Source organism: Sphaerodactylus townsendi, linkage group LG12 (assembly GCF_021028975.2).
Source record: "Sphaerodactylus townsendi isolate TG3544 linkage group LG12, MPM_Stown_v2.3, whole genome shotgun sequence".
NCBI lineage: Eukaryota > Metazoa > Chordata > Lepidosauria > Squamata > Sphaerodactylidae > Sphaerodactylus > Sphaerodactylus townsendi.
Genome location: NC_059436.1, coordinates 30,605,890 through 30,628,205, shown reverse-complemented (window position 1 = coordinate 30,628,205; position 22,316 = coordinate 30,605,890). Strand labels below are relative to the sequence as shown.

The 22,316-nt window shown below is 47.7% G+C and overlaps 1 protein-coding gene across 2 annotated transcripts in view; it reads left to right on the top strand.

The window, feature by feature from the left end:
* Nucleotides 1-22,018, top strand: part of PSD4 (pleckstrin and Sec7 domain containing 4) — a 33,878-nt gene extending 11,860 nt beyond the window's left edge. For both annotated transcript variants that reach the window (XM_048513413.1, XM_048513414.1), the window contains 15 exons: nt 4,709-5,829; nt 6,260-6,320; nt 6,827-7,271; nt 8,784-8,978; nt 11,952-12,032; nt 12,525-12,637; nt 14,095-14,153; nt 14,533-14,622; nt 14,963-15,006; nt 17,399-17,559; nt 18,614-18,684; nt 19,420-19,565; nt 19,899-20,043; nt 20,263-20,406; nt 21,299-22,018. In XM_048513413.1, the coding sequence (XP_048369370.1) occupies nt 4,816-5,829; nt 6,260-6,320; nt 6,827-7,271; nt 8,784-8,978; nt 11,952-12,032; nt 12,525-12,637; nt 14,095-14,153; nt 14,533-14,622; nt 14,963-15,006; nt 17,399-17,559; nt 18,614-18,684; nt 19,420-19,565; nt 19,899-20,043; nt 20,263-20,406; nt 21,299-21,562 (3,033 nt within the window). In that variant the 5' untranslated portion in view covers nt 4,709-4,815 and the 3' untranslated portion in view covers nt 21,563-22,018. The remainder of the gene's footprint in view (nt 1-4,708; nt 5,830-6,259; nt 6,321-6,826; nt 7,272-8,783; nt 8,979-11,951; nt 12,033-12,524; nt 12,638-14,094; nt 14,154-14,532; nt 14,623-14,962; nt 15,007-17,398; nt 17,560-18,613; nt 18,685-19,419; nt 19,566-19,898; nt 20,044-20,262; nt 20,407-21,298) is intronic.
* The last annotated feature ends 298 nt before the right edge of the window (nt 22,019-22,316 follow it).

Here is a 22,316-nt window from a genome sequence, read left to right as displayed (position 1 = left end):
AGAATCACCTTATGCAGAGTTTAATCAGGCCAAAAATGCAATGAATAATGGCTGAGCAATAGGAGTTTTTCAGTTTTACTTTAAAGGATGATATTTTGTGCTTGCGCCCATTTTTGTGCTGGTGGCCCAGATATTCCATTTCTCCTTTTGCTGGCTTTTAGAGTAACTCTTCTCAAAAAGTCAGCAATATTGCTGGGCTCTCACCCTTCATTACTTTGATCAAAATCTGTTATGCATTTTTAACATACGATTAAACATACAATATGATAAATATTGCAGCTCTGAAGTCTTTCATTTCCATGTTCTGATGTTATAGACTTTTTAGACCACTGGGCATCAGCTGGAAGGGATGCATTTATTTATGTACTTTTATGTAACTATATCCCATCTTTCCTCATGGTTCAAGGCAGCTTACAATAATAATTAAACACTTTTCCAGTCTAAAACAAAAAGTAAAATAGCAAGCCCCAAATCTCCCTCCTCCCTCCCTTATTGGGTGACTTCAGCTAACATCACATTAACTGGATAAATGTTCAGGTGACGTCACAGAGATAAAATTCCTATATTTGTCCCTTGGAGAATTTGAACATGGATCCAACTAGATATGAACCTGGAGGGGACCTGAGTGGTTCTCAAGGTCTGGTGTTAGATATGAGTGTAGTTTGGAACAGTGGTCACAGGAGTCAGCATGTATGTAGATGAAAGTTTGCCCGAAAAGTCCAGCAGAAGTGTATTTGATTTCAGGATCAGAGATTTCTAAAAATAACAGGAAGAAAACTAGAAGGGAGGCTCAGAAAGGTCAAATCTCTTTAGGGAGCTTGGAAAATATTTAAATCCGCAATAATCCCTGTAATAACAATAATCCCTATAATAATCACAATAATAACAGATAGAATGTGTGTCTTAGGTTAGGACAGCTACCGTCTAAAAGGATGCTGTTGTTGAAGAGAGCTATATAAAGCAAGAAGGTTTTCTGTAAAATGTCTTGCTTGAATGAGCTGAACATGAAGAAGCATGGACTTCAGGAGAACTAATGTTAGGCTCATTCCTCACATGCAGAATAATGCACTTTCAAACTGCTTTCAATGCTCTTTGAAGCTGTGTGGAATGGCAAAATCCACTTGTAAACAGTTGTGAAAGTGGTTTGAAAACGCATTATTTTGCGTGTGTGGAAGGGGCATTAGTAAATAAGGCAGGCAAAAAGAAAATGGGAGCAGCATGTAGCTAATACTACTGAGAAACAGTTTCTTTAGATATATCAGGAGAAGGAAACCAGCCAGAGAGATGGTGGGGCTCTTGGTTGACAAAGATAACGAAAGGAAGAGGAGATTACAGAGAAACAGAATGCGTTCTTTTCCGTTGATTTGCGTGGTGGAGAACGTGGGGCAGTTACCCAGATCAGAGACACTGTTTTTACAAAGATTGTTGGAAGAACTGAGTCAATCGAGATGATGAAAGATTTAAGTTCTGGGGGTGACGTACAAACTGAACACCAACAAATCAGTGGGTCTGGGCGGCATTTGCGTGAGGATTCTTAAGGAACTCAGGTGCATAATTGTTGATCCCCTAACAAGCATGCTGTGGGAAAGAAGGAAATAAACTGCTTCCTAACAACATTGAACCCTGGGGCAGATAACCTGTGTGGAAATGGCCGGTATACAACACCAATGAAGAAACAAAATGGCCAGGATTGTAGTAACCTTGTATAGGTCTGTAGTGAGTGAAACAGGATGCAGGAAGAGACGAACCACTGGTCTGATCTAACATGAATGCTTGTATAATATTGACATTCCAGGCAAATTAGCTCTGTGTCCTCTGGTTGGTTTGTTTTTAAACATGGGTAATTGGTCTTGGGAAACATGCAGGAAAATGATGATCTGCTGAGGCCAGCTTTGCTATGATACTGCAAATACCTCCGCCCATGGCATTTCCTTGAAAGCGTCATTGCAAACAAGTATTTATCTTGAGTTTGGCTGGCAGCTGCTCAGCTACTGCCTTTACTCAGAGATCGGAAACAAACTGGGTTTTGGAATCCAGTTTCACTGTGAATAGTTAACTCTTCCGACAACATAGTTGCGGCCTTAAGTGCCCACAGTTTCATCCTCTTGCTTTCTGTGCTTGCATTTGTGTCTAATATTCTGATTGTTGGACCTTTGGTCTCCTTGCCCCTGCAGAAGCTTCCTGTATCGGATCCATGCCTGCTGCTATAATAATAATAATAATAAGAGTTGGATTTATATCTCCCCTTCCTCTATTGTAAGAAGACTCAAAGGGGCTTACAAACCCCTTTCCCTTCCCCCCTCACAACAAACACCCTGTGAGGTAGGTGGTGCTGAGAGAGCTCCAAAGAACTGTGAGTCGCTCAAGGTCACCCAGTTGGCATGTGTTGGAGTGCACAAACTAATCTAGTTCACCAGATAAGCCTCCACAACTCAAGTGGCGTAACGGGGAATTAAAACCCGGTCCTCCAGATTAGAGTACACCTGCTCTTAACCACTACACCATGCTGGCTCATTATGCATGAAACCTTTACCCCGTGGCTCTTTGCTGCACAGTGTGTGTGTTTTTTTGTTTGCATGTTGTTTGCACAAGTTTTTGTTTGCACGCTCCTTGCGGTTTTTTTTTGTTTGCATGTGAGGAGGTTCTCCACTTCCTATCAGGGGGGCTTGCCTGCTGAATTGTCTTGGGTCTGCTTTTCCTGCCTCTCTTAACTCTGCTCATCGACTCACTCTTGAAGACACACAGTTGCAAGATTGCTGGCGTTGTTAGAGCCCTTTACATTACTGTTATATCAATATTGGTATTATTGGAGTTATAGTGATCTAATATGGTACAAATTCCTGAACTTGAAATAAAATTTTTAAAAACCCTCCCGATCGTCGGGGAGAGTGGAAGTAGAGTGGGAGAGGTGGGGTGGTGAAAAAAAGTCTGAAGGTCACTCTTTGCCCTGTCTCACAAACCGCGGGGATGATGGGTTCTGCTGCGCAGCGAGTGTGAGAGGGGCGGGGGGGAAGGTGTCCATGACAGAAGCTGTGCTCCAAAAAGAATCTCCTTCAGTGCAGGGCAGGGTACCAGTGTAAAATCAGCCAGAGGCTGCTGTCCATTATATACAGAGGCAAAATTTGTTAACAATGCAATCGTAAAAAGCCCACTGATGCCAAGAGCCCACTGATGCCAAGAGACTTAGAAGAGTGTATCTGCTGGGCAGTCCCACCCAAAGGGCTGGGCACCTGGATACGGCACGGCAGCCGCACTGCACCACCATTCCCAAGGGGGCTTTCCGGGAGCATGGGGAGGCAAAGAACACAAAAAAACCTCCCTGCCCCCAGAAAGCCCCCACTGAATAGGTGGCGTAAGTTCAAAGCCCTGGCCGCCAATGTAACAGGAGCAGCAGCGGGGTGGAAGCCAACTAGTGTTGCCTGCTCCCCCAACCATGACCCTGGACCGCTCCTGTTATGCTGGCAGGGGTGCAGGGATGCTGGTGTGGCATTCAGTGTCATGTTCCACCTCTGTGGAAGGAGGGCAAGCCCCCGAGGAGGGCAAATCAGCCAGTGCGGCCTGGCCCTGCTCTCAACAGCAGATTCACCCCCACTTTGGAGGGGGCGGTAAAACTCCACTTGGGAATATATGGAAATAAAAGCCCCTTTTGCACCTTTGTGGTCAGGGTGCTAAATAATCCCACCCTTTCTTTCCACTTTGATGCAGTTTGAAATCAGGGAGGAGGTGAAATATCCTTTTAGTAAACAGAAAGCACATCCAAGTTGTGATGGAGGCTGACTCTCAAGTTTCCAACTTCCCGCCATTTAAACATGTGTTTGGGATTCAAGCTGCAGAGATGGAGGTTCTGTGGGTGGGTCAGGGGGAGAGGCCGGCGGACTTCCATCTGCCTGTGCTGGATGCCGAGACTCTTCACTTAGCCTTGTCAGTGAGAAGTCTGGATGTGACTTTGGATTCCACGCTTTCGCTGGAGTCCCAGGTCGCTAAAACGACCCAGATAGCTTTTTACCATCTGTGTCAGGCATGACAGTTGGCTTCATATCTCTCCCATTCTGATCTGGCAACAGTAATCTATGCAACGGTCACCTCCAGACTTGATTACTGTAACTTGCTCTATGCTGGCCTGCCCTTGAAACTGATCCGGATATTAAAACTCATTCAGAGCACAGCGGCTAGGCTCCTGGCAGGGATCATGTAACACTTATCCTGCAACATCTATGCTGGCTGCCTAGTGAGTACTGGGCCAGTTTTGACTGTTAAGGCCGTGAGCGGTTTGGGACCCACATACCTTTGGGACCGCATCCCCCCCTTCCCCCGTATTGCCCTCTTAGGCCCCTCCATTCATCAGAGGGGAATCTTCTGGTGATCCCTGGCCCAAAAGATGTTCAGCTGCCTTCTGCGAGGGCCAGGGCCTTTACTATCCTAACCCCGACCTTGCTTTCTCTTTTCCCTCTTTCCCTTTCCTCGTGTTGTGCAGTCACTCCACTTGACTGTGCATTTGCCAGTATAAGTTACAGAAGAGATCCAGGATCGGGACTGTCTCTGTTGTGTCTTTCCCTGTGATTGTCTAAATCCCTTACATGCAAAAGCAAGCATTTGCAGGTTCTTTCGGGGTGGCTGGGCTGTTCAGAAAGTCCAAATGCCGTGGCTTTCTGGCTTTTGCTTAATTAAACGTTAACTCACATGCCCGTGTTTGCTTTATGTTTTCCAGGGTAAGCAGGAGAGCCATGGAACCTGTATTGCTCAATCCTCAGCAAACAAGATGCGGACTGGGCTCATCTTTGGCTTAGCGTAAGAGAACCATTCCTGGAAGTTTCCATGGTGAACGCCAGAATGGAGCACTCTGGACCACCCCACAGTTCAGACCTTACAGACTTCCTGGCAAATTATGAAAGAGCAGAACTGAGCTGTGAAACTGGAGGTAGCTTGGGGGAGGCCCAGGACTTGCCTCCGTATTCTGAAACTCTCCCAAACGAAATAGCGCCTCCCTCTCCCTTCTTACGTCTTGAGAAATTAGATTTCTTGCAGGAGAACTTGGAGGAAGCCTGTAGCAGTCCTGAAACACCTGATGAAAAATCCTTTCCAGCCTTAGCTTCAGATCACACTGCAGGGCCTCTGCCAGGTTCACAGAGTGTGGATCTCTTCTCTGAGAAACTGGAGCTGCCCCAGAGAGAAGCTTTTACTTTGGACAACTTGAAAAATCAGGACACAAGCATCAGCAATGATGCCACCCAGGCTCTGTTCTGGGCCAGCATTCTTCAAGCCCAGATGTGTGTCATGGACCTTCAAGGGGAGATTGACAGGCAGAACGAGCCAGAGACAATCCCCGGTCTTAGCCTAGAGCAGACGCCAGCAACACCTGCATCTCAGGACTTGATGGAATCTTATGATTTTCTGCCCATGGACAGTACTAGTGAGGAATCGGAGGAGTTATCAGAGAGACTGGAGGATCTGGAAGGTTCCTCTGAGGAGGAGGAGGACGAGGAAGTGGAATACTTGTTTTACAACAATCCACTCTTTCAAGAGAGTCCTCACCCAACGAGAACCACCAGCTTTGAAGAACAACCCTTCGGGGGCCATCCAGAGGGAAGAGCTTGGGTGGGAGACGAGGAGGGAATATTGGACCGTGGGCTGGAATCTGAAAAACAGGATGATGTCCTATTTTACCAAACAAGTATTGCAACAAGTCCTGAGGCTCTGGACTCGCCCTCTCTACCTGAGCTGACCTCATGCCCTATCCCAGCCTATGTGCCTCACTACCGCTCCTTCTCACCCTTAGTGATTACAGAAGGGGATGTTGAAAGTGATTGCTCTGCAGCAGAGAGCACAGAGGTAAGATCATTCCCTGTGAGGGATGCATGGTGGAGTCCAGTAGAAGCCCATTTTCCATGTTGCTTTTCCACAGTGTCCTTTGCAGTGCAGCCTCCTTAATGCTGGTGTGTGTCAACCTTAGGAAAGTCTTAATGTCAACCACCCATGAGTCTGATATCTACCTAGCTGGGTTGTACTGTTGGGTGAACCCACGTAAGAATGGGCTACGGGGGTCAGGTCACATCAACGTTAGGCGTATAAAAACATCCTGAAACTCTACTTTGTTGGCTGCCTTTCTTTTTTCCAACTGCTCCTTGGCCTCCATCATCATGTGCGGGAGCAAGCCTTCTGCATATGCTGGCAAACCGGGTGGAGGCAGAGTGGGCCAGTGGGACCAGAGTTGCTTTCCAGTGCACAGGCTGTTTCCATGTTCTCCTTCTGTGTCTTCTAGGACCAAGAATGCCTTGGAGACCAGCAGGGTGATGCCCAACCTGAAAGTATTTTGGTTCCAGGTGAGTCCTATCAGCTAATGAATGCCGGTGGTGATGTGGGATGTCAACTGAACGATTCAGGCAACCCGCCTTCAAAGTTTATGGCTGTATTCTGGGCTTCTCGTTAGAAGTAAAAAAACAAAACAGCAATTTGCCATCTAATTTCAGGGTGGGAAATCTGAGAATCTGTTCCGGAAGTGAGAAATGCATATGACTTTATAGCCAGCAGTACAGCTGAATTTAAACTGGTGTGGCAGAAACTGCTTTATTTACTGATTACTACTCCAAGTATCTGGGCGCAATAGAGGACCATTTGGCTTAGCTTTTGCATTTCTAAGCTCCCATGTGACAGGGTTGGCCAGGTGGCGTTCATGCTGTTGCAGCCACCAAATAGGGTACCTGGGCCATCTGACTGGATCATCTGTGCTGCTGTGGAGTGTGAGGCTATACTATACAGGAGCATGCAGAACTGGTGAGGTGTTTGTGGAGTAAAAGACTGCTGTACAACTGACTTATCTATCCTCCAGGTGCAATACATGCCTCGGATTTGTCAGGTGAAGGCTTACTGTTTTCTGCCTCCAATACCTCCCTTCTATCAGTTTTGCTGCAAGAACCCAATGAGAACCACGAGCCGGCGTCTCCTGCAGAGATCAGTGGGACTCCTCCCCCCACCCAGATCATCTCAGTCGCTGATGTTGAGCCAAATCTCTGGCAAGAAAAGTTCAAGCCACAAGCGCCATCCTGCAGCCACTTGTCGTCTTCCTGCGCATGGGTGGAGGAACCCCAAAGAACTTCCTGTCTGCAGGAGGAAGTCACTACCAGAGATTTTCACTTGGTCGCATTTGAAGGAGTAGACAGGAAGCTAGAAAACTCAGCAGAGGGGTTTGAGATGGTGGACGTGCCCACTGTATGTAGTGATGAGATCTTGGAAGAGGAGAAGGAAGAGGAGGAGACAACTATGGCTACCCCACGGTAATGTTTCTTTGTCTCAGTCTGTTGGCCTCCTCAGCTGCTTTTGGTTCACAGGCCACAATATCCTGTGGTTAGAGGTGGGGCTTGGGTCAAGGAAAACAGATGCAATAGAGCAGCCATTTCGTGGAAGGCATCCTTTAGACAACGGCTCCTTTCTTACTGTTTTGTGTCACTTTCTGTTTTCCTCTGATAGTTTGCTTCTGTCTTCTTCTTTTTGCCAGTACTCTTCTGTCGGTGCCTGTCCTTGTGGTTTCTAAGGTTCAGAATCCATTTGCATTAGCTAACTCTTCTCTTTGCTGTGAGCCGGTGTCCTCTGTTTACAGAGGGAAGGCTGTGCACAGTGTGTGTGTTTGTGGACATGTATACGTATAGCTAGCCAGCTTTGCCTTCCAGCAGCTGTTGAGATTATTAGCAAGGGCTACAATACTGTCATGTTTTAAGTCTGGGCCTCTGGCCTGCTTGTAAGCATCATACGGCTAACGTCTTTTGGGAGTTTCTCCCTTAAGCCTACCTTGTGTGCACTAAATCTGAAAGCTTTAAGTCTGTTCACTGTATTCTGCCTCCATGGAGTTCATTTGCAGTCTTGATTTTTTGAGAAATTTGCAAGCTATAGAAACAAAATCCATTTTTAAAAAATTAATTTTTTAAAAAATGATAATTTGGATGTGACTTGTGCCTGTTGCTGCCTCCTGGGCATGCACAGAATAACCAAAAACCATGTATCAGTCTTCCCTCTAGCCATCTGCCCAGAACTTTAAGCAGGGGTCATGGCACCTTACCCTGTACATTGCCAGAATCTGTCATGCAGCTGACCAGCACCCTGTCATGCAAATCGCAGCAAGCTACGCAAGAGTCAGCTGAATGGTGGGGTTCCTGACTCAAGATTGGCTTTCCTGGGCACTGTGAAGTGGGAGAGCTGCGACACATAACAGTACCCAAGTGGGGAGAGCTCTGTAAATTGCCAGGGATGTTAGTAGCAGCACAAAGTCAGAGGACACAACCCTTATGGCCTGTTGAGTAAATGTATATTTCAAACGCTGAACCCCTGAGGAAACAACAACGAATGAGCCATGCTGGTCTGGCAAGAGCCTTCTTGGGAATGCAGCATGGTCAGAAAAGATAAAACTAGCAACCACTTGGAGTTCGCCTTCTCTGGGGGGCAGGGCAGTAGCCACTGGCATAAAGGGGCCAGGAATGGGCTTTCCACAGGTGCTCCTTCAGCAGATTGCTGTGATGTTCTCCTGTGTTGCCAGGTCATCTCTGACCTCCTTGAAGGGGAAGAATTTGTGGTCTGCATTTGGATTGCTGAGCAGCTTTCGATTAAGGCTTAGTATCAGTTCTGCTCAGTGAACCATATGACAGCTGTCAACATCATGGGAAAGTTCTCCTAGGAATGATGATGGCCGCAGAGAAGATGATCTTGTGTTCTTGTAACTGCAACCTACCAAGGGGGTCATGGACTGTCCCTGTCCCAGCATTACTGCTGACATCTGCCTGTCTCTTTCTCTGCAGGTGCTCTGAAGAGCCCACTGGGGAACCCAGCAAAACAGGAGAGACGCTACCTGCCAAGGAGCCAGCAGAATCCAATGGGTTTCTCCTCACGAATGGCACTTCTGGAGACCAAGCTGCAGCGCAGCGCCTGGCAGGACGGCTCTATCACTTGGACGGGTTCAAGAGGACACAGGTGGCTTCCTTTCTCCGGAAGAAGTAAGGTCTTAAAACATCAGTGGTCTTTGGAGGTCGGCTTATTCAAATGCCTTGCACTGGAGCACCTGAGGGAATTTACAGTGCACATACTCTTTTCATTCTCTTCTGAGGGGCAGGGACTTGCAAAAAATCCAGCCCATTGCATGCTGTCTAGATCCCTGCCTTTTGTAGTTGGCTGCCATCTGTAAATGTAAGACCTGGGGTCCCCAACCTTTCTGAGCCTGCAGGCACATTTGAAAATCTGACATGGCTTTCCGTGTACAGAAACAAAATGGCTGCCACAAAATGGCTGCCGCAGGAGGTGGAGCCAGGAACAAAATGTTTGCCTTAACTGAACTTCAGTACACAGTGTATATCCTTGTGCTGTGGTGGCAGCTGCTGCCAATGCAACATTTTAACTGCACAACCAATCAATTCTCTAATAGTCAGAAGCCTTGCTGGGCACAAGCCTTACCTGGCCCCATCCACTTCCTAAAAATGCTTAGCAGGTGCCAAAAAAGGAGTCAGCAGGTACCATGACACCATGACCACAGCATTGGGAATCCCTGTATAAGACTCTGGCTAATCACATTATTGCTCAGTACATCTTTGATGGTAAGGCATGTACCATCTGTCTTGGAGGAGGAAGAAGGTAGATCTTTGTTGGAAAAAGGACCAGTTGTGGGGCCTGGTCTGACTTGGGTGGCTAAGACTAGCCTGATCTTGTCAAATCTTGGAAGCTAGGCAAGGACAGACATGGATGGGAGACCACCAAGGAAGACCAGAGTCATTACTCAGAGGCATGCAATGGCAGACCACCTTTGTTGTTGTTGTAACAATTTATAAATCGTTTCCCTTCAGGGTGAGGAGCTGATGTTCAGGACTTATACTCAGCCCTACCAGCATGGCCAATTGGCCATGCTGACAGAGGCTGATGGGAATTGTAGTTCCTGAACATCTGGAGAGCCGCAGGTTCCCTACCCCTGCCCTAGGGGCTCAGGGCGGTGAACAACAATTTTTAAAACATACATTAAAACGCAGTATAAAATTTCAACATGCTCAGTAAAAACAGAACCATAAAAATGCAGATGGTGTCATACTTCTTCCCCTCCCAACCCTCACGCCTCACCTTAAAATTCCTGTGGGGTCACCATAAGTTGACTGCGACTTGGTGGTACTTTCTTCTACCACCACAACCCAGATAATTTTAGATCAGTCTCTGGTTTTTCCATTTTGGTTGACCCACCTACATTTGGACTTTGTTTTGTCCATTTTTGTTCAGTGCTTATTTCTGATGGAACTTTGTGCTCCTTGAAGGGTTCAGTTTGAAGCTTGGAGTGATCCTGGTTTCAGCATTGTTGCAAGAACTTTAAATAACAGCTGTGTGCAAGTTCGGCTTTTGGCACTTTGACAGATTTGCCTATGACAAGAACCAAAATATATTGCTATTTTAATTCATGTCTTGGGGGTTTATAGGCTAGACTGCTGTAATGTTCTCTGCGTGGGACTGTCTTTGATGGCTGTCTGGAAACTGCAGCACATTGGTGCCCCAACAACGGTGCTGAGAAGAAGAAGAGTTTGGATTTATATCCCCCCTTTCTCTCCTGCAGGAGACTCAATGGGGCTTACAATCTCCTTGCCCTTCCCCCCTCACAACTAACACCCTGTGAGGTGGGTGGGGCTGAGAGAGCTCCGAAAAGCTGTGACTAGCCCAAGGTCACCCAGCTGGCATGTGTGGGAGTACACAGGCTAATCTGAATTCCCCAGATAAGCCTCTGCAACTCAAGTGGCAGAGCTGGGAATCAAACCCGGTTCCTCCAGATCAGAGTGCACCTGCTCTTAGCCACTACGCCACTGAGCACCTGTGAGGTTCAAAGCTCAGTTCAAAATCTTGGTTTTCACCCTCATGGACTGGGTCCACTGGTTCTGTGGGAGCACATGGTTCCCTATAACCCAGTGGTTCTCAACCTGTGGGTCACGAGGCCTATGGGGGTCGAATGACCCTTTCACAGGGGTCGCCTAAGACTCTCTGCATCAGTGTTCTCCATCTGTAAAATGAATAAATGTTAGGGTTGGGGGTCACCACAACATGAGGAACTGTATTAAAGGATCGCAGCATTAGGAAGGTTGAGAACCACTGCTATAACCCCTCTAGGGTTACCACCTCAAGGCAAGGCCTGGTGTTTTCCCAGAATGATAAATAATCTCTAGACTGTAAAGTTTAGATCCCCTGGAGGAAGAGACAGCTTTGGATGGTGGTCTTTGTGGCATCATGTCTTTGCTGATCTCCCTCCCCTCCGCAGACTCTGCTCTCCCCAGGCACCTCCCCCGAAATCTCTGGGAATTTCTATAGCTGGAGATGGCTTCACTCCTTAAATTCTGCAGGGATCAGCACCATCTAAGGCACCTTCCTCTTCTGTGGTCTCTCCAGCATTATGGACTCTACTCTCTGGGAGTCCCCTTCCCCTCCCTTGCCCCTTTCCAGAGGCATTCAGTACTGCCATTTTAGAGCTGCTGCTGCTGCTGATTCTCTCAGCTGTTACCGCTGTCATCTTTTGAAACCTGCAGGTGGGACTTTATGGGGTTTTATGGCTTAATGTTTGGTTTTAATCTGTAAACTGCCTCAGGAGGCTTTTGATGGGAAGGATACATAAAATGATAGCAAATAAGCAAACAAATAAATTAGATTACAGTCTGCAACTGAAGAGTGACCTTTTGTCCCTTGGAGACAGAAGGTGACCTTTTCCTGTGTCATTTAGTGTCCCTCTAGCTAGAGTGAGGGGGGTACAGTTTGAGGGGGCCTATTTTTTGTTCTTGTTTTAGGGAGCGGTAGGCCTAAAGGAGGTGGATTAGAAAAGTCCCACCTAGTTGGGAATGCCCCTACTGATCCTGGGAGGCTGGGACTGCCGAGCTGGTGAAGTCTGTAACTGGAACGTATTTCTCCTGAACCTCCCCAAACCTTTCCTGAAGCCCTTTCCATGTGTTTGTCCGCAGCAATGAATTCAGTCAGATGGTGTCTGAGGCATACCTCTCATTCTTTCAGTTCAGTGGACTGACTCTGGACCAAGCTCTGAGGTAACACTTCTTTCCATGGGATTGTGTTTATTCAGCTGAGGGGCAGTCATGGCTCCTATTCTGTAACACCTTGAAGACGATCCGGAATTCCACCCGGAGCCAGTGCAGGCGGCGCATTATGAGGGAGATGTGGTGCCTACTAGAGCCACCCGTGAGAAGATGAGCCTCCGCATGCTGGACCAGTTTCAGTTTCCGGAGCAGCCTCAGGGCTACAAATATAATCTTGGAGGGGTGGTATCCTTAACTCCTCCCCACCCATGATATATCCAGTGCAATTTGCTGAAGGCTGGCGTGTTCCCCCAGGGTTTTGGTTTGTCTTCCTAGTCATGTAAAACAATCAGAGATAGAATCAGATTGAGGGGTGGTTCTTTCAAGAGAATTAATTGCTCATGTAAACTTGGCCCATAGGGAAAAGAGCTGGCCTTCCCCTTTCTCACATTTGTCTGTCCTACAACTCATTCTTAGGTTTCTGTCATCTTTTCCTGTTGACAGGTTGTTCCTGAAGGCTTTTGTGCTCACAGGGGAGACCCAGGAACGTGAGAGGATCCTTGGGCATTTCTCCCAGCGCTATCACTCGTGCAACCCGGAAGCCTTCCTCACATCTGGTAAGGACCTGCAGACCCAGAAACCTGTCAAGTACCTGCAGACCCAGAAACCTGTCAAGTGACATTCATGGTACATTAGATCTTTCATGCCCAAGGGGGAGTGCATGCGTTGCACCATTCTATGCTCTGGGTGAGACCATTCTAGTACTGCGTTGGGAGGATTGGATCGGATTGCAGGTCATGTCTTGTTGCTCAGTTTTATGCTCAGTCAACCGCTAAAGCCTGTCGTACAGCAGGGAGTCGGGAGCTTTGGGACAAACCCCTGGGTTGCCTTGAAATTCACACCCACCTTTAGGTACGTAAGCCCTTGCGCCAGTGCAAGCACATTTTTGTAGTTCCTTCTGACTTCTGCATTGCAGTGTTCTCTTGCGAGTGCCATGCAGCATGGGGTGCTGCCCTGGCATCTCTTACTGCTTGCCATTTGTCAAAAGTCATAAGAACATAAGAAAGAGCCTGCTGGATCAGACCAGAGTCCATCTAGTCCAGCACTCTACTACTTGCAGTGGCCCTCCAGATGCCTTTGGGAGCTAACATGCAGGATGTGAAAGCAATGGCCTTCTGCTGCTGCTGCTGCTGCTGCTGCTCCCGAGCACCTGGTCTGCTAAGGCATTTGCAATCTCAGATCAGGGAGGATCAAGATTGGTAGCAATAGGTCGACTTCTCCTCCATAAATCTGTCCAAGCCCCCTTTTAAAGCTATCCAGGTTAGTGGCCATCACCACCTCCTGTGGCAGCATATTCCAAACACCAAATAAATGTTTCCTTTTATTAGTCCTAATTCTTCCCCCCAGCATTTTCAAAGGCACATGCAGAATTTTTGTGCAGTAGCATCTCCTGATTAAAACACATTCCAAAGATGCTTTAGTCTTTCAGCCAGCCTTTTTCTCACTGGAGCTGCAATCAAGCCCACATCTTACTCATTTCCCATTCTCCAGTGAACTTGACTTTAGCATGAGGAAGGGAACAAAACCTCACCCAATAAGAGTGTGATGGGGAAATTATCAGTGTGCAGTGCCAGACTGGAGGCTGTTGCAGCAGAGAAATGCCATCAACCTGTTTCAAGGCTTTTGGAGCCCAAAACTTTTGGAATTTCTTTTTATTTATTTACATTATTTATAGTCAAACTGGCCCTGTCCATTGCAGATTGTAGGGTGGGGCAAAACACACACAGCCCTAGAGAGCAGGATGCCTTCTCCAAAGGGGTCTCATTAGTATTGTCATCCTGTCTCAATGTTTGGGTTCACAGACTAATGTTAGCACCCAATACTGATTGCAGTAAACAATGACAATGGTCAGGGCAGAAGGCTGGTTTGTTAGAAGTGCTGGAGCACGGTTAGCCTTTAGCCTCCTGCCCTCTCTTTTGTCCACGCTTGCCCGATTGTCATCAAGGATGGGATGAATACAGAAGCTCCTTTTGCTACTGGAGGAGGAACATGAACCTCTGTCTCTTTCCCACAGATGCTGTGCACACCCTCACTTGTGCCATCATGCTCCTCAATACGGACTTGCATGGGCAGGTAAGGCCGGGGCAGAGGGGGGCAGGGTGCATGCTTAGCTCTGGATACTTTATCTGGAATTCAGCCATGACCACCTGCTGTGTGGGAGAGGCTTTAGCACTCTTGAGGTTGAGGCTAGCTTCTTGGGAGGTTCAGGTTTTAGGTGAAGACCGTATTGCGAAGGAGATGCCATGTTGTGTGGGACAAGGGAGAGCAACAAACATTGGAGCACTATTAGCTAATGGTTTTCAGGTCTTCCATGTCATGTCTGCATGTGGGGAAGGGGAAGAGGGTGTCTTGGGGTGGCATGACATAGATGCCGACATCTCTTCAGACTGATGTGTCCCTTTCTGTTTTTCCCACCTGGATGCCACCTGCCGTTTCCCAATTGTGATAACAGAATATTGGCCGGAGCATGACTTGTCAAGCTTTTCTGGCCAATCTTGAGGGCATGAACGATGGCAGCAGCTTCCGCAAAGAACAGTTGAAGGTACAAGCACTGCAGGTGGTACATACCTCGGCGGCGGGGGGTGCCCTGGAAGACGAGCCCAGACCCAGAGCCCCAAGTCAAGGTCCAAAGCCTGTGTAAACTTCAGAGCTCTCATTATCCAAAGCTTTGCTGGAGCCATGAGGGCAGGACACCTTCTTTCCCTGCGGAGCAAATGCTAAGGTTGATGAGAGGGAGGGAATGCGAGAGATGGGGACAGAAACCTGCACTGGCGTTTCAGGGGCTGCCATGCCCACTGCTGGCAGCTCATGAAGGAAGTCTGGACTGGGTATGTAGACCTGGCTGTGGAGGGAAGTCTAACAACCCAACTTTTTCTCTCCAGGCATTGTATCATTCCATCCGCAATGAAAAACTGGAGTGGGCTGTGTAAGTAATGTTGTGCATGACCTAACAGGGAGGAAGGGGGAAGATCTGGGTCAAAGGAGGTGACAGGGAGAAAGACCAAGACCCTCAGTCTGACCCTTTTATGGTAAACAAAGAAGAGGGGGCTTGATCTTGCATGGAAACCCTCTGATCCCCAAAACTGTGTCTTCTGAAGTTCAAAACTTTGGACATCTTTTTAGGGAGTGGTGGCAAAGGGATGGATGAATGAGAGGGAGTCTTCTTGGAGTTTCCTGGTTCCTCAGATACAGTTTCTTATGTGGCCTTTATTTAGGCCCTCTAGTGGTCATTGAGCACAGGTGTAGATTTTCATGTAACATTGAGATGGAAAATTTGCAAGGCAAATTGAGGGCTGAAAGCTGTGAAGGTGCTTGGAAAGATTCTGGGCAGGAAGGGAATAAATGCTCTTGAAGAGTTGGTAGGACTGTATGCAAAAGTCACTGGCTCTATCACTAGCTCCCTACTAGTTTGCCTGTATCCTTTCCTAGCTTCTGAACAGTTTCTGCTTGGACTTTAATCTCTTTCTTACTTCTGTCATTTTGGGAACAATCCTAAATTTTGTTCAGAAAACTACTGAGATCTATTTTCTGGGGCTTATTCTGAAGAAAGTATTCTTAAGATTGTAATGTTAGCCTCAAATGTTGACATTCTTCCCAGCTGTCCATTTATTTGCCCCAGCCTGGCTTTGTTTCCAAATTTTCAGGTATTTTCCCAGTCTCCTCCAGTTCATTAATACTTGGATGATTTCTTCTAATCTTGTGCTTAATTTCCCATCTTTTTTTCTCAGTGTTTCTAATATTCTACAATATTTTGACATAAGACTTCCTCTTTTACCCACCTACAGATTTTCTCGCTATTTATTATTGTGTTACTTATGTGTGGTCTTCTTTTAAACTTCTAAGATTAATTTCTGCTGGTAAATTAGCTAACACTTCAGTCAGTTTAGTGAGGGGGAAGGCATGCTAAATAGCATGAGGGGTAAAATTAGGCCGACCGACTGGGGGCAGAGGGAATATGTCCGGGCAAATCTGTGCTCTCTGGCAAATCTGACTACTTTGATGGTGAGGCAAATTAAAAGTCGTTCTAGAAGTGGAGTTGGTTGGCTTCAATGCACTTAGAAGGATGTAACCCTGCCTATAGATGGCACAGTGAGGCTAGAGCAGCAGTGGTGTCGTGGTTAAGAGCAGGTGCATTCTAATCTGGAGGAACCGGGTTTGATTCCCTACTCTGCCACCTGAGCTGTGGAGGTTTATCTGGGAAATTCAGATTAACCTGTGCACTCCCACACACGCCAGCTGGGTGACCTTGGGCTAGTCACAGCTTTTTGGAGCTCTCTCAGCCCCACCTACCTCACAGGGTGTTTGTTGTAAGGGGGGAAGGGCAAGGAGTTTGTAAGCCCCTTTGAGTCTCCTTACAGGAGAGAAAGGGGGATATAAATCCAAACTACTCCTCCTCCTCCTCTTCTTTTTTTTTCAAATCATGCAGTATGGAGACATACACACACGTGTCAATTTCTAAAACCTGTTTCTCCTGATCATGGATGTCAGCTCAGACATTCTTCCAAGAGTTGGGGCCGCCAATGGGATTACAACTGGGAATCAAAGCTGGGACATGGGTCATTGATCATACCCTGTAAACACTCAAGGGTCTGAGAAAATCTAGCCACCTAGATGCACTGTGCCATTTCATTCCTCAGTCACTAGAGGAGGATGCTGCTAATGTCAGCATGGTTTGGGGATTAGAGTGTTGAACTAGGGCAGGGTTAGGGAACCTGTGGCTCTCCAGATGTTCAGGAACTGCAATTCCCATCAGCCTCTGTCAGCATGGCCAATTGGCCATGCTGGTAGGGGCTGATGGGAATTGTAGTTCCTGAAAATCTGGAGAGCTGCAGGTTCCCTACCCCTGAACTAGGGTCTGAGAGAAACAAGTTCAAATCCCATTTGGCTGCAGAAACTTAATCTTGGGCCGATCTTTCTCAGCCTAACATACCTCCCAGGGTTATTGTTCAAAGGATAAAGTGGAAGAGGGGTGAAGATTATTATAAGCCATTTTGAGTCTCCTATGAGGAGAAAAACTGACTATGCATACTTCAACAAATAAAATCCTCCCAAATCCTCCACTAGGTCTAGGAGGACTGCCAGTAGAAATGTACACCTGCCAGGGGTGGTTGTCAAGAAACCCCCCTAAAGGCTTTAGAGGCGCAGGAAGATACACTTCACTTTAATTTGCTAATAGGATTCTTCAGCTAGAATTATTTATCGATTGACAGCGGCACTTGCCAAAAAATGTCAGAAAAGTGGTTCCAATCCTGAAGTTTATTGCAAGACTTGCACTTGTTCCTATTTCTTAAAAAAAAATCTTTATGTCTTCCACATAGAGATGAAGAAGAGATCTCCGGCACCCCGATGCCCACGCCCACTGGATCCTTCCGGAAGAAAAGCAATCCTTTCCTGACTCTGTGTCATGATCCTGGGGCTAAAGTGTACCATCAGGGCTTCCTTACTCGCAAGGTGCATGCTGAAGCTGATGGCAAAAAAAGTGAGTGCCGGGACCACCCTGTGAGCTAGCAATACCATCCTCTCTAGGCTTGGTCAATACCCTAGGAATTCGGTAAAATTCGGATTCAGACTTATTCGGGCATAAAATTATCTGTATGCCCGAATAAGACAACTAACATATTCGGATAAACCCGAATATTCGAGTATATCCAAAGAATTCGGGTCTGACTGATTTTTGGGTTTTTTTGGTATTTCATGTTTGGGCCTGCAGGGGGCACATTTGTAAAGCTAGCAGCACCAAAATTTCAGGGTATTATCCAGAGACCATCCTGATGATACCACCCAAGTTTGGTGAAGTTTGGTTTAGGAGGGGCACAGTTATGTACCCCCAAAGGCAGTGCCCCATCCCCCATTGTTTCCAATGGGAGCTAACAGGAGATGGGGCTATCCCTTTGAGGGTCCATAACTTTGGCCCCCCTGAACCAAACATCACCAAGCTTGGTTGGTATCATCGGGACAGTCTCTGGATGATACTCTGAAATATTGGTGCCAGTAGCTTTAAAAATGCACCCCCTACAGGTCAAAATGCAAAACACCAAAAATACCAAAAAAAGCCCGAATACCTTGCATTCGGATTCGTTCATATTCGGACAGGTCATATTCGGCTGATTTTCGTCGAATTCACCCAGATGCGGGCCGAATCTGGTATTTGCTGCACTTGAATCTCCAAACCTAATCCTCTCCCCAGGCCTTACGTGCCAGAAATGTAAGCAAAACTCCATAGAATTGGATGGGATTCTCCAATGTGTAATTTGTCTTGGGGAAAAATGGTGCTGAGAGGTATGGGTTGGTACTGCAGTGCTGGGAAGTGGAAGGGGATTAAATCTTCCTCCACATACTGTTAAAAATATCCTTCCCAAATGCTTGAAGTCTCAGTAACAAAAGTCAGCTGTGGACAAACACCCATATCTTTTCCCCACCGCATCACTCCCTGGTTGGCTGCTTTTTGAGATTAAATGAGTTTGCAGGTAGAGTTTGATCCCAGGAAAGAGATGCAGAAACCTGATTCAGCACCCCTCTCTTCTCCTTTGCAGCCCCATGGGGAAAGAGAGGCTGGAAGACTTTCCACACTGTTCTGAAGGGGATGGTGCTCTACTTCTTCAAGGTAGGAGATGACCCATGGTGGGCGCTGGATGCAAAGGACTGTGATTCTTCTCATATCATGCCTGTTCATGGGCCAGAACCATGATGCACATGTGTCCCAGTATGTCACAAAGACCTGGTGAGAAGCCACATGGAATTCACAGATGAGGCCCACCAGGAACAAGTGTGGCGCATCTCAGGGCAATGGCAGGGGCGCACCTCCACACCAACCCTGGCAGTGTGACTGTGTAGTTGTCACATTGGCCAACTCTGCCACAGTGCAGAAGTTCACAAGGCTTGCTGAGTTTGCTTTTTCACTGTACTGATCCTGGGCAAGAGCTATTAGGCAGTGGTTAGCTTTTGTCCACAGGAACGACTGGGCATATCACTTCTTTCAGAGATGCTGTGGCCTGGAGCTGGTCTCCCCGACTAACTGAGTAGGACCCCTGCACTAGCTTCTAGTCCTTATCTACCATTCTGTTGGCATAACCTTAATGGAGGTTTGCAGAGCATCTCCTGGGCTTAATGTCTATAAAGCCTGGAAATGTCCTTATATTGAAATGGTACCCCTAGCCTAGGCCCATTCACTGTGACTGGCAGGGTCTTAGGCCTCTCTTAAACTTGCTAACAGGAAATCTGGGGCATTGTACCTGGAATGTTCTGTGTACAAGAAGCATCCCTCTGCACAAAATTTAATGCTGAACCTGACACCCGAGCCATGGATCCACTTCCTTCACTTTGCTTGTTCTCTCCACAGGATGACAACCGGCTTGATTCTCTGAGCTCAGAGGACCCCATCGGGGTTCATCACGCCCTGGCAGAGAGAGCCAGCAAATACACCAAGCGGCCCAACGTCTTCCGGCTCCAGACGGCTGACTGGCATGTCTTCCTCTTCCAAGCACCGTGGGTATCCCCAGGCCTTGGGGCAGCTTAGGCTCAGCAAATGAACTTCCTTCCTTCCCCTCCCACCATCTTGTGGGGCAGAAAGCAGGAATGAGTATGCCTGCACATCAAAAGGGGGCCACTCTTTCCCAGTTTCTTTCTGTATACTTCCTCCTCTTAATCCTACAGAGGACTTTCTATCCACCCTATGGGGCAATTTCACAGGGAAAAACCAAGGGGGGTCTTGAGCTGTGTTCTTCCAGACTGAAGCCTTGCTTTATTGGCTTTTGGGGCATTGGTGTATAGATGGGAAGTTTTGGAAGTGAGTTCAGGATGCTCACTTTTCCCCTTCAGGACTCCAGGGGAAATGAATTCTTGGATTTCCCGCATCAACCTTGTGGCTGCCATGTTCTCCTCCCCACCATTCCCAGCAGCAGTGGGCTCCCAACGGAAATTTATTCGCCCAGTCCTCCCGACAGCAACTTGCAAGAATTCCCTGGTAAGTAGAAGGGCACTCTGTGTGTGTGTGTGTGTGTGTTTCTTGTTGCTGGTCCAGCTGCCTAAGAGGATGGGATGCAGCTTAGCTTCACTCCAGCACCTCCAGTGAAGTCTTCCTCCTTTCCTGGGTGGTACCCCTGCTCATCAAGGGGTTAAGGGAGGAGCAGATCACTTGGGTGAGAGAGCGAGCGAGCATCACAATGCACTTCTGTTGCTGCAGGAGGATCAACACATGGCGCACGAGGACTGGATGGACAAGATCTCGGATGAGCTCCTGGACCATCAACGGAACCTCCCCGACAAGCGTGGCCGTAGCCGGGACCTGGAAGAGTATCATCTCAAGAAGGAGTATTTGCTGTACGAGGTAGGTGAGGGCTACGGTGGGGGAGCGCTTCGTAGTACCCATGCCAGAACCTTTCAAAGCTGTTGTTCAATATGGCGCATGGTTGCCTCCTCTTGTCTCTCCCCACCCTATCTCACAACAGTCTGAAAGGACCCTTCAGTAGGGTCTGTCAAACCTGCTAGATTATTTCAGTGTAAAAATTCCACCGGGCTGAAAGGGTAACAATGCTTGTTCAGAACAGTTCTTTGCAAAAGTGTACATGTTTCTGCCCCAAAGTAATTTCCAAATGATCCTCTGAAGATGCCAGCCACAGATGCAGGCGAAACATCAGGAGAAAATGCTACTAGAACACGGCCAAACAGCCCGAAAACCACACAACATCCTAGTTTCCAAATCGCTTATTGGTGATCCTAATTAACTGATCAGCCTTCCCAAACTGAATGGCTTGTTGTTGCTAGAAGCCACTAGCCAAACATCCTATAAAAACGAATCACATTACCTTGTGTAGCTCCAAAGGCCCCCAGGATGAACATGACCCCTGAACATTTGCCCCCAGCCCTTCACCGCCTTGGGCACCCTGGTAATGGGCTATTATGCATCCTTTGGCATGCTATGAACTTTCTGTCTAACATCTACACAACAGTTCTCGACTTTTTCTGCTCAGAGAATTGTGACTATTTTCAGAATTCTTATCTGGAATTCCGAGTAGGCAGTTTTAGCACCCCAGAATATAAATTCTTGGATAGTCATTGCATCCTTACTCTAGGAGGATGGGGGTGTGTGTGGTTGGGGAGACAGAAGCAGCGGTTGACTGCCAGAGATTGTGCATCTCAATGCTGGGAAAGGCCCTCTCTTTCCCAGTCCCTCTAGGTGCTTGATTTGCTCCTCCAACTACTTTTTTCATCTTGCACAGAAACGACGGTACGAGACTTACATAAAGCTGCTGGAGGTGAAGCTCAGCAGCGGCACAGAGGATCTTGACCAGTGGGAGGCACAGCTGCAAAAAGCCAGTGGGGATGATGATGATGATGATGAGAATCCTGGCCTGAAAAAGTCACACTCCAGCCCCTCCCTGAACGCGGATGGACCAACCACCAACATCAAGGTGAAGAGGAACATCTCAGAACGCAGAACGGTGCGGAAGATCATCCCCAGGCGCAACAAGCATTTGCTGTGATCATCCCCAAAGAACTTTGCCCTGCCTGAGCGCATGCTTCTCACACACAGGCTGCTGGACAGTAGTCTGACTTGGGGCAGGAACATTGAATGGTACAAAGGACTGCTTTTTCAAACCAAGGCAAACCAGCACTTGCAGTATTTGGCCACCAGAGTGTGCCACATCACAGACAACAGATTGATAGACTCAAAATACTGGCGGTGGGGTGGCAGGCTCCCCCCCTGCCCATACAGTGCAAAAGCCCCCTGCGGGTTGTCTCTGATCAAGTTTAAAGAATTAGCCCTTCCTGACCCAGAGGGTTGTGGGCATGCTGTTCTCAGGGAAAGTGCCCCACTTGTGGGGAGAGGGAGAGCCCCTCTCTGCAGTGTTTATCCCCCAACCCAAATGTCATATCAGTTCTTTGTTTTTGCTGTAGGGGCAGATGGGACCTTGGTGCAATAAATGAAAACAGGCAAACTTCTGGACTAGATGTTGGGGCTAACAGAACATTGCTGGACCTGGGAGGGGCTACCGATGACCTGGCTTCCTCTGCCCTCTTGAGCTGTAGCCTCTTGGGTTGCTACACTTGGCTTTTGCTGAGGCAGCCAGCTCAGGTAGCACATGCTGGGGGGAGGGGGTTTCTAGCTTCCCTTGCAATTGATCTCGGGCAGAAGGAGAACCAGCGGGGCCAGCGTGGTGTAGTGGTTCAGAGCAGGTGCACTCTAATCTGGAGAACCCAGTTTGATTCCCTGCTCTGCCACTTGAGCTGTGGAGG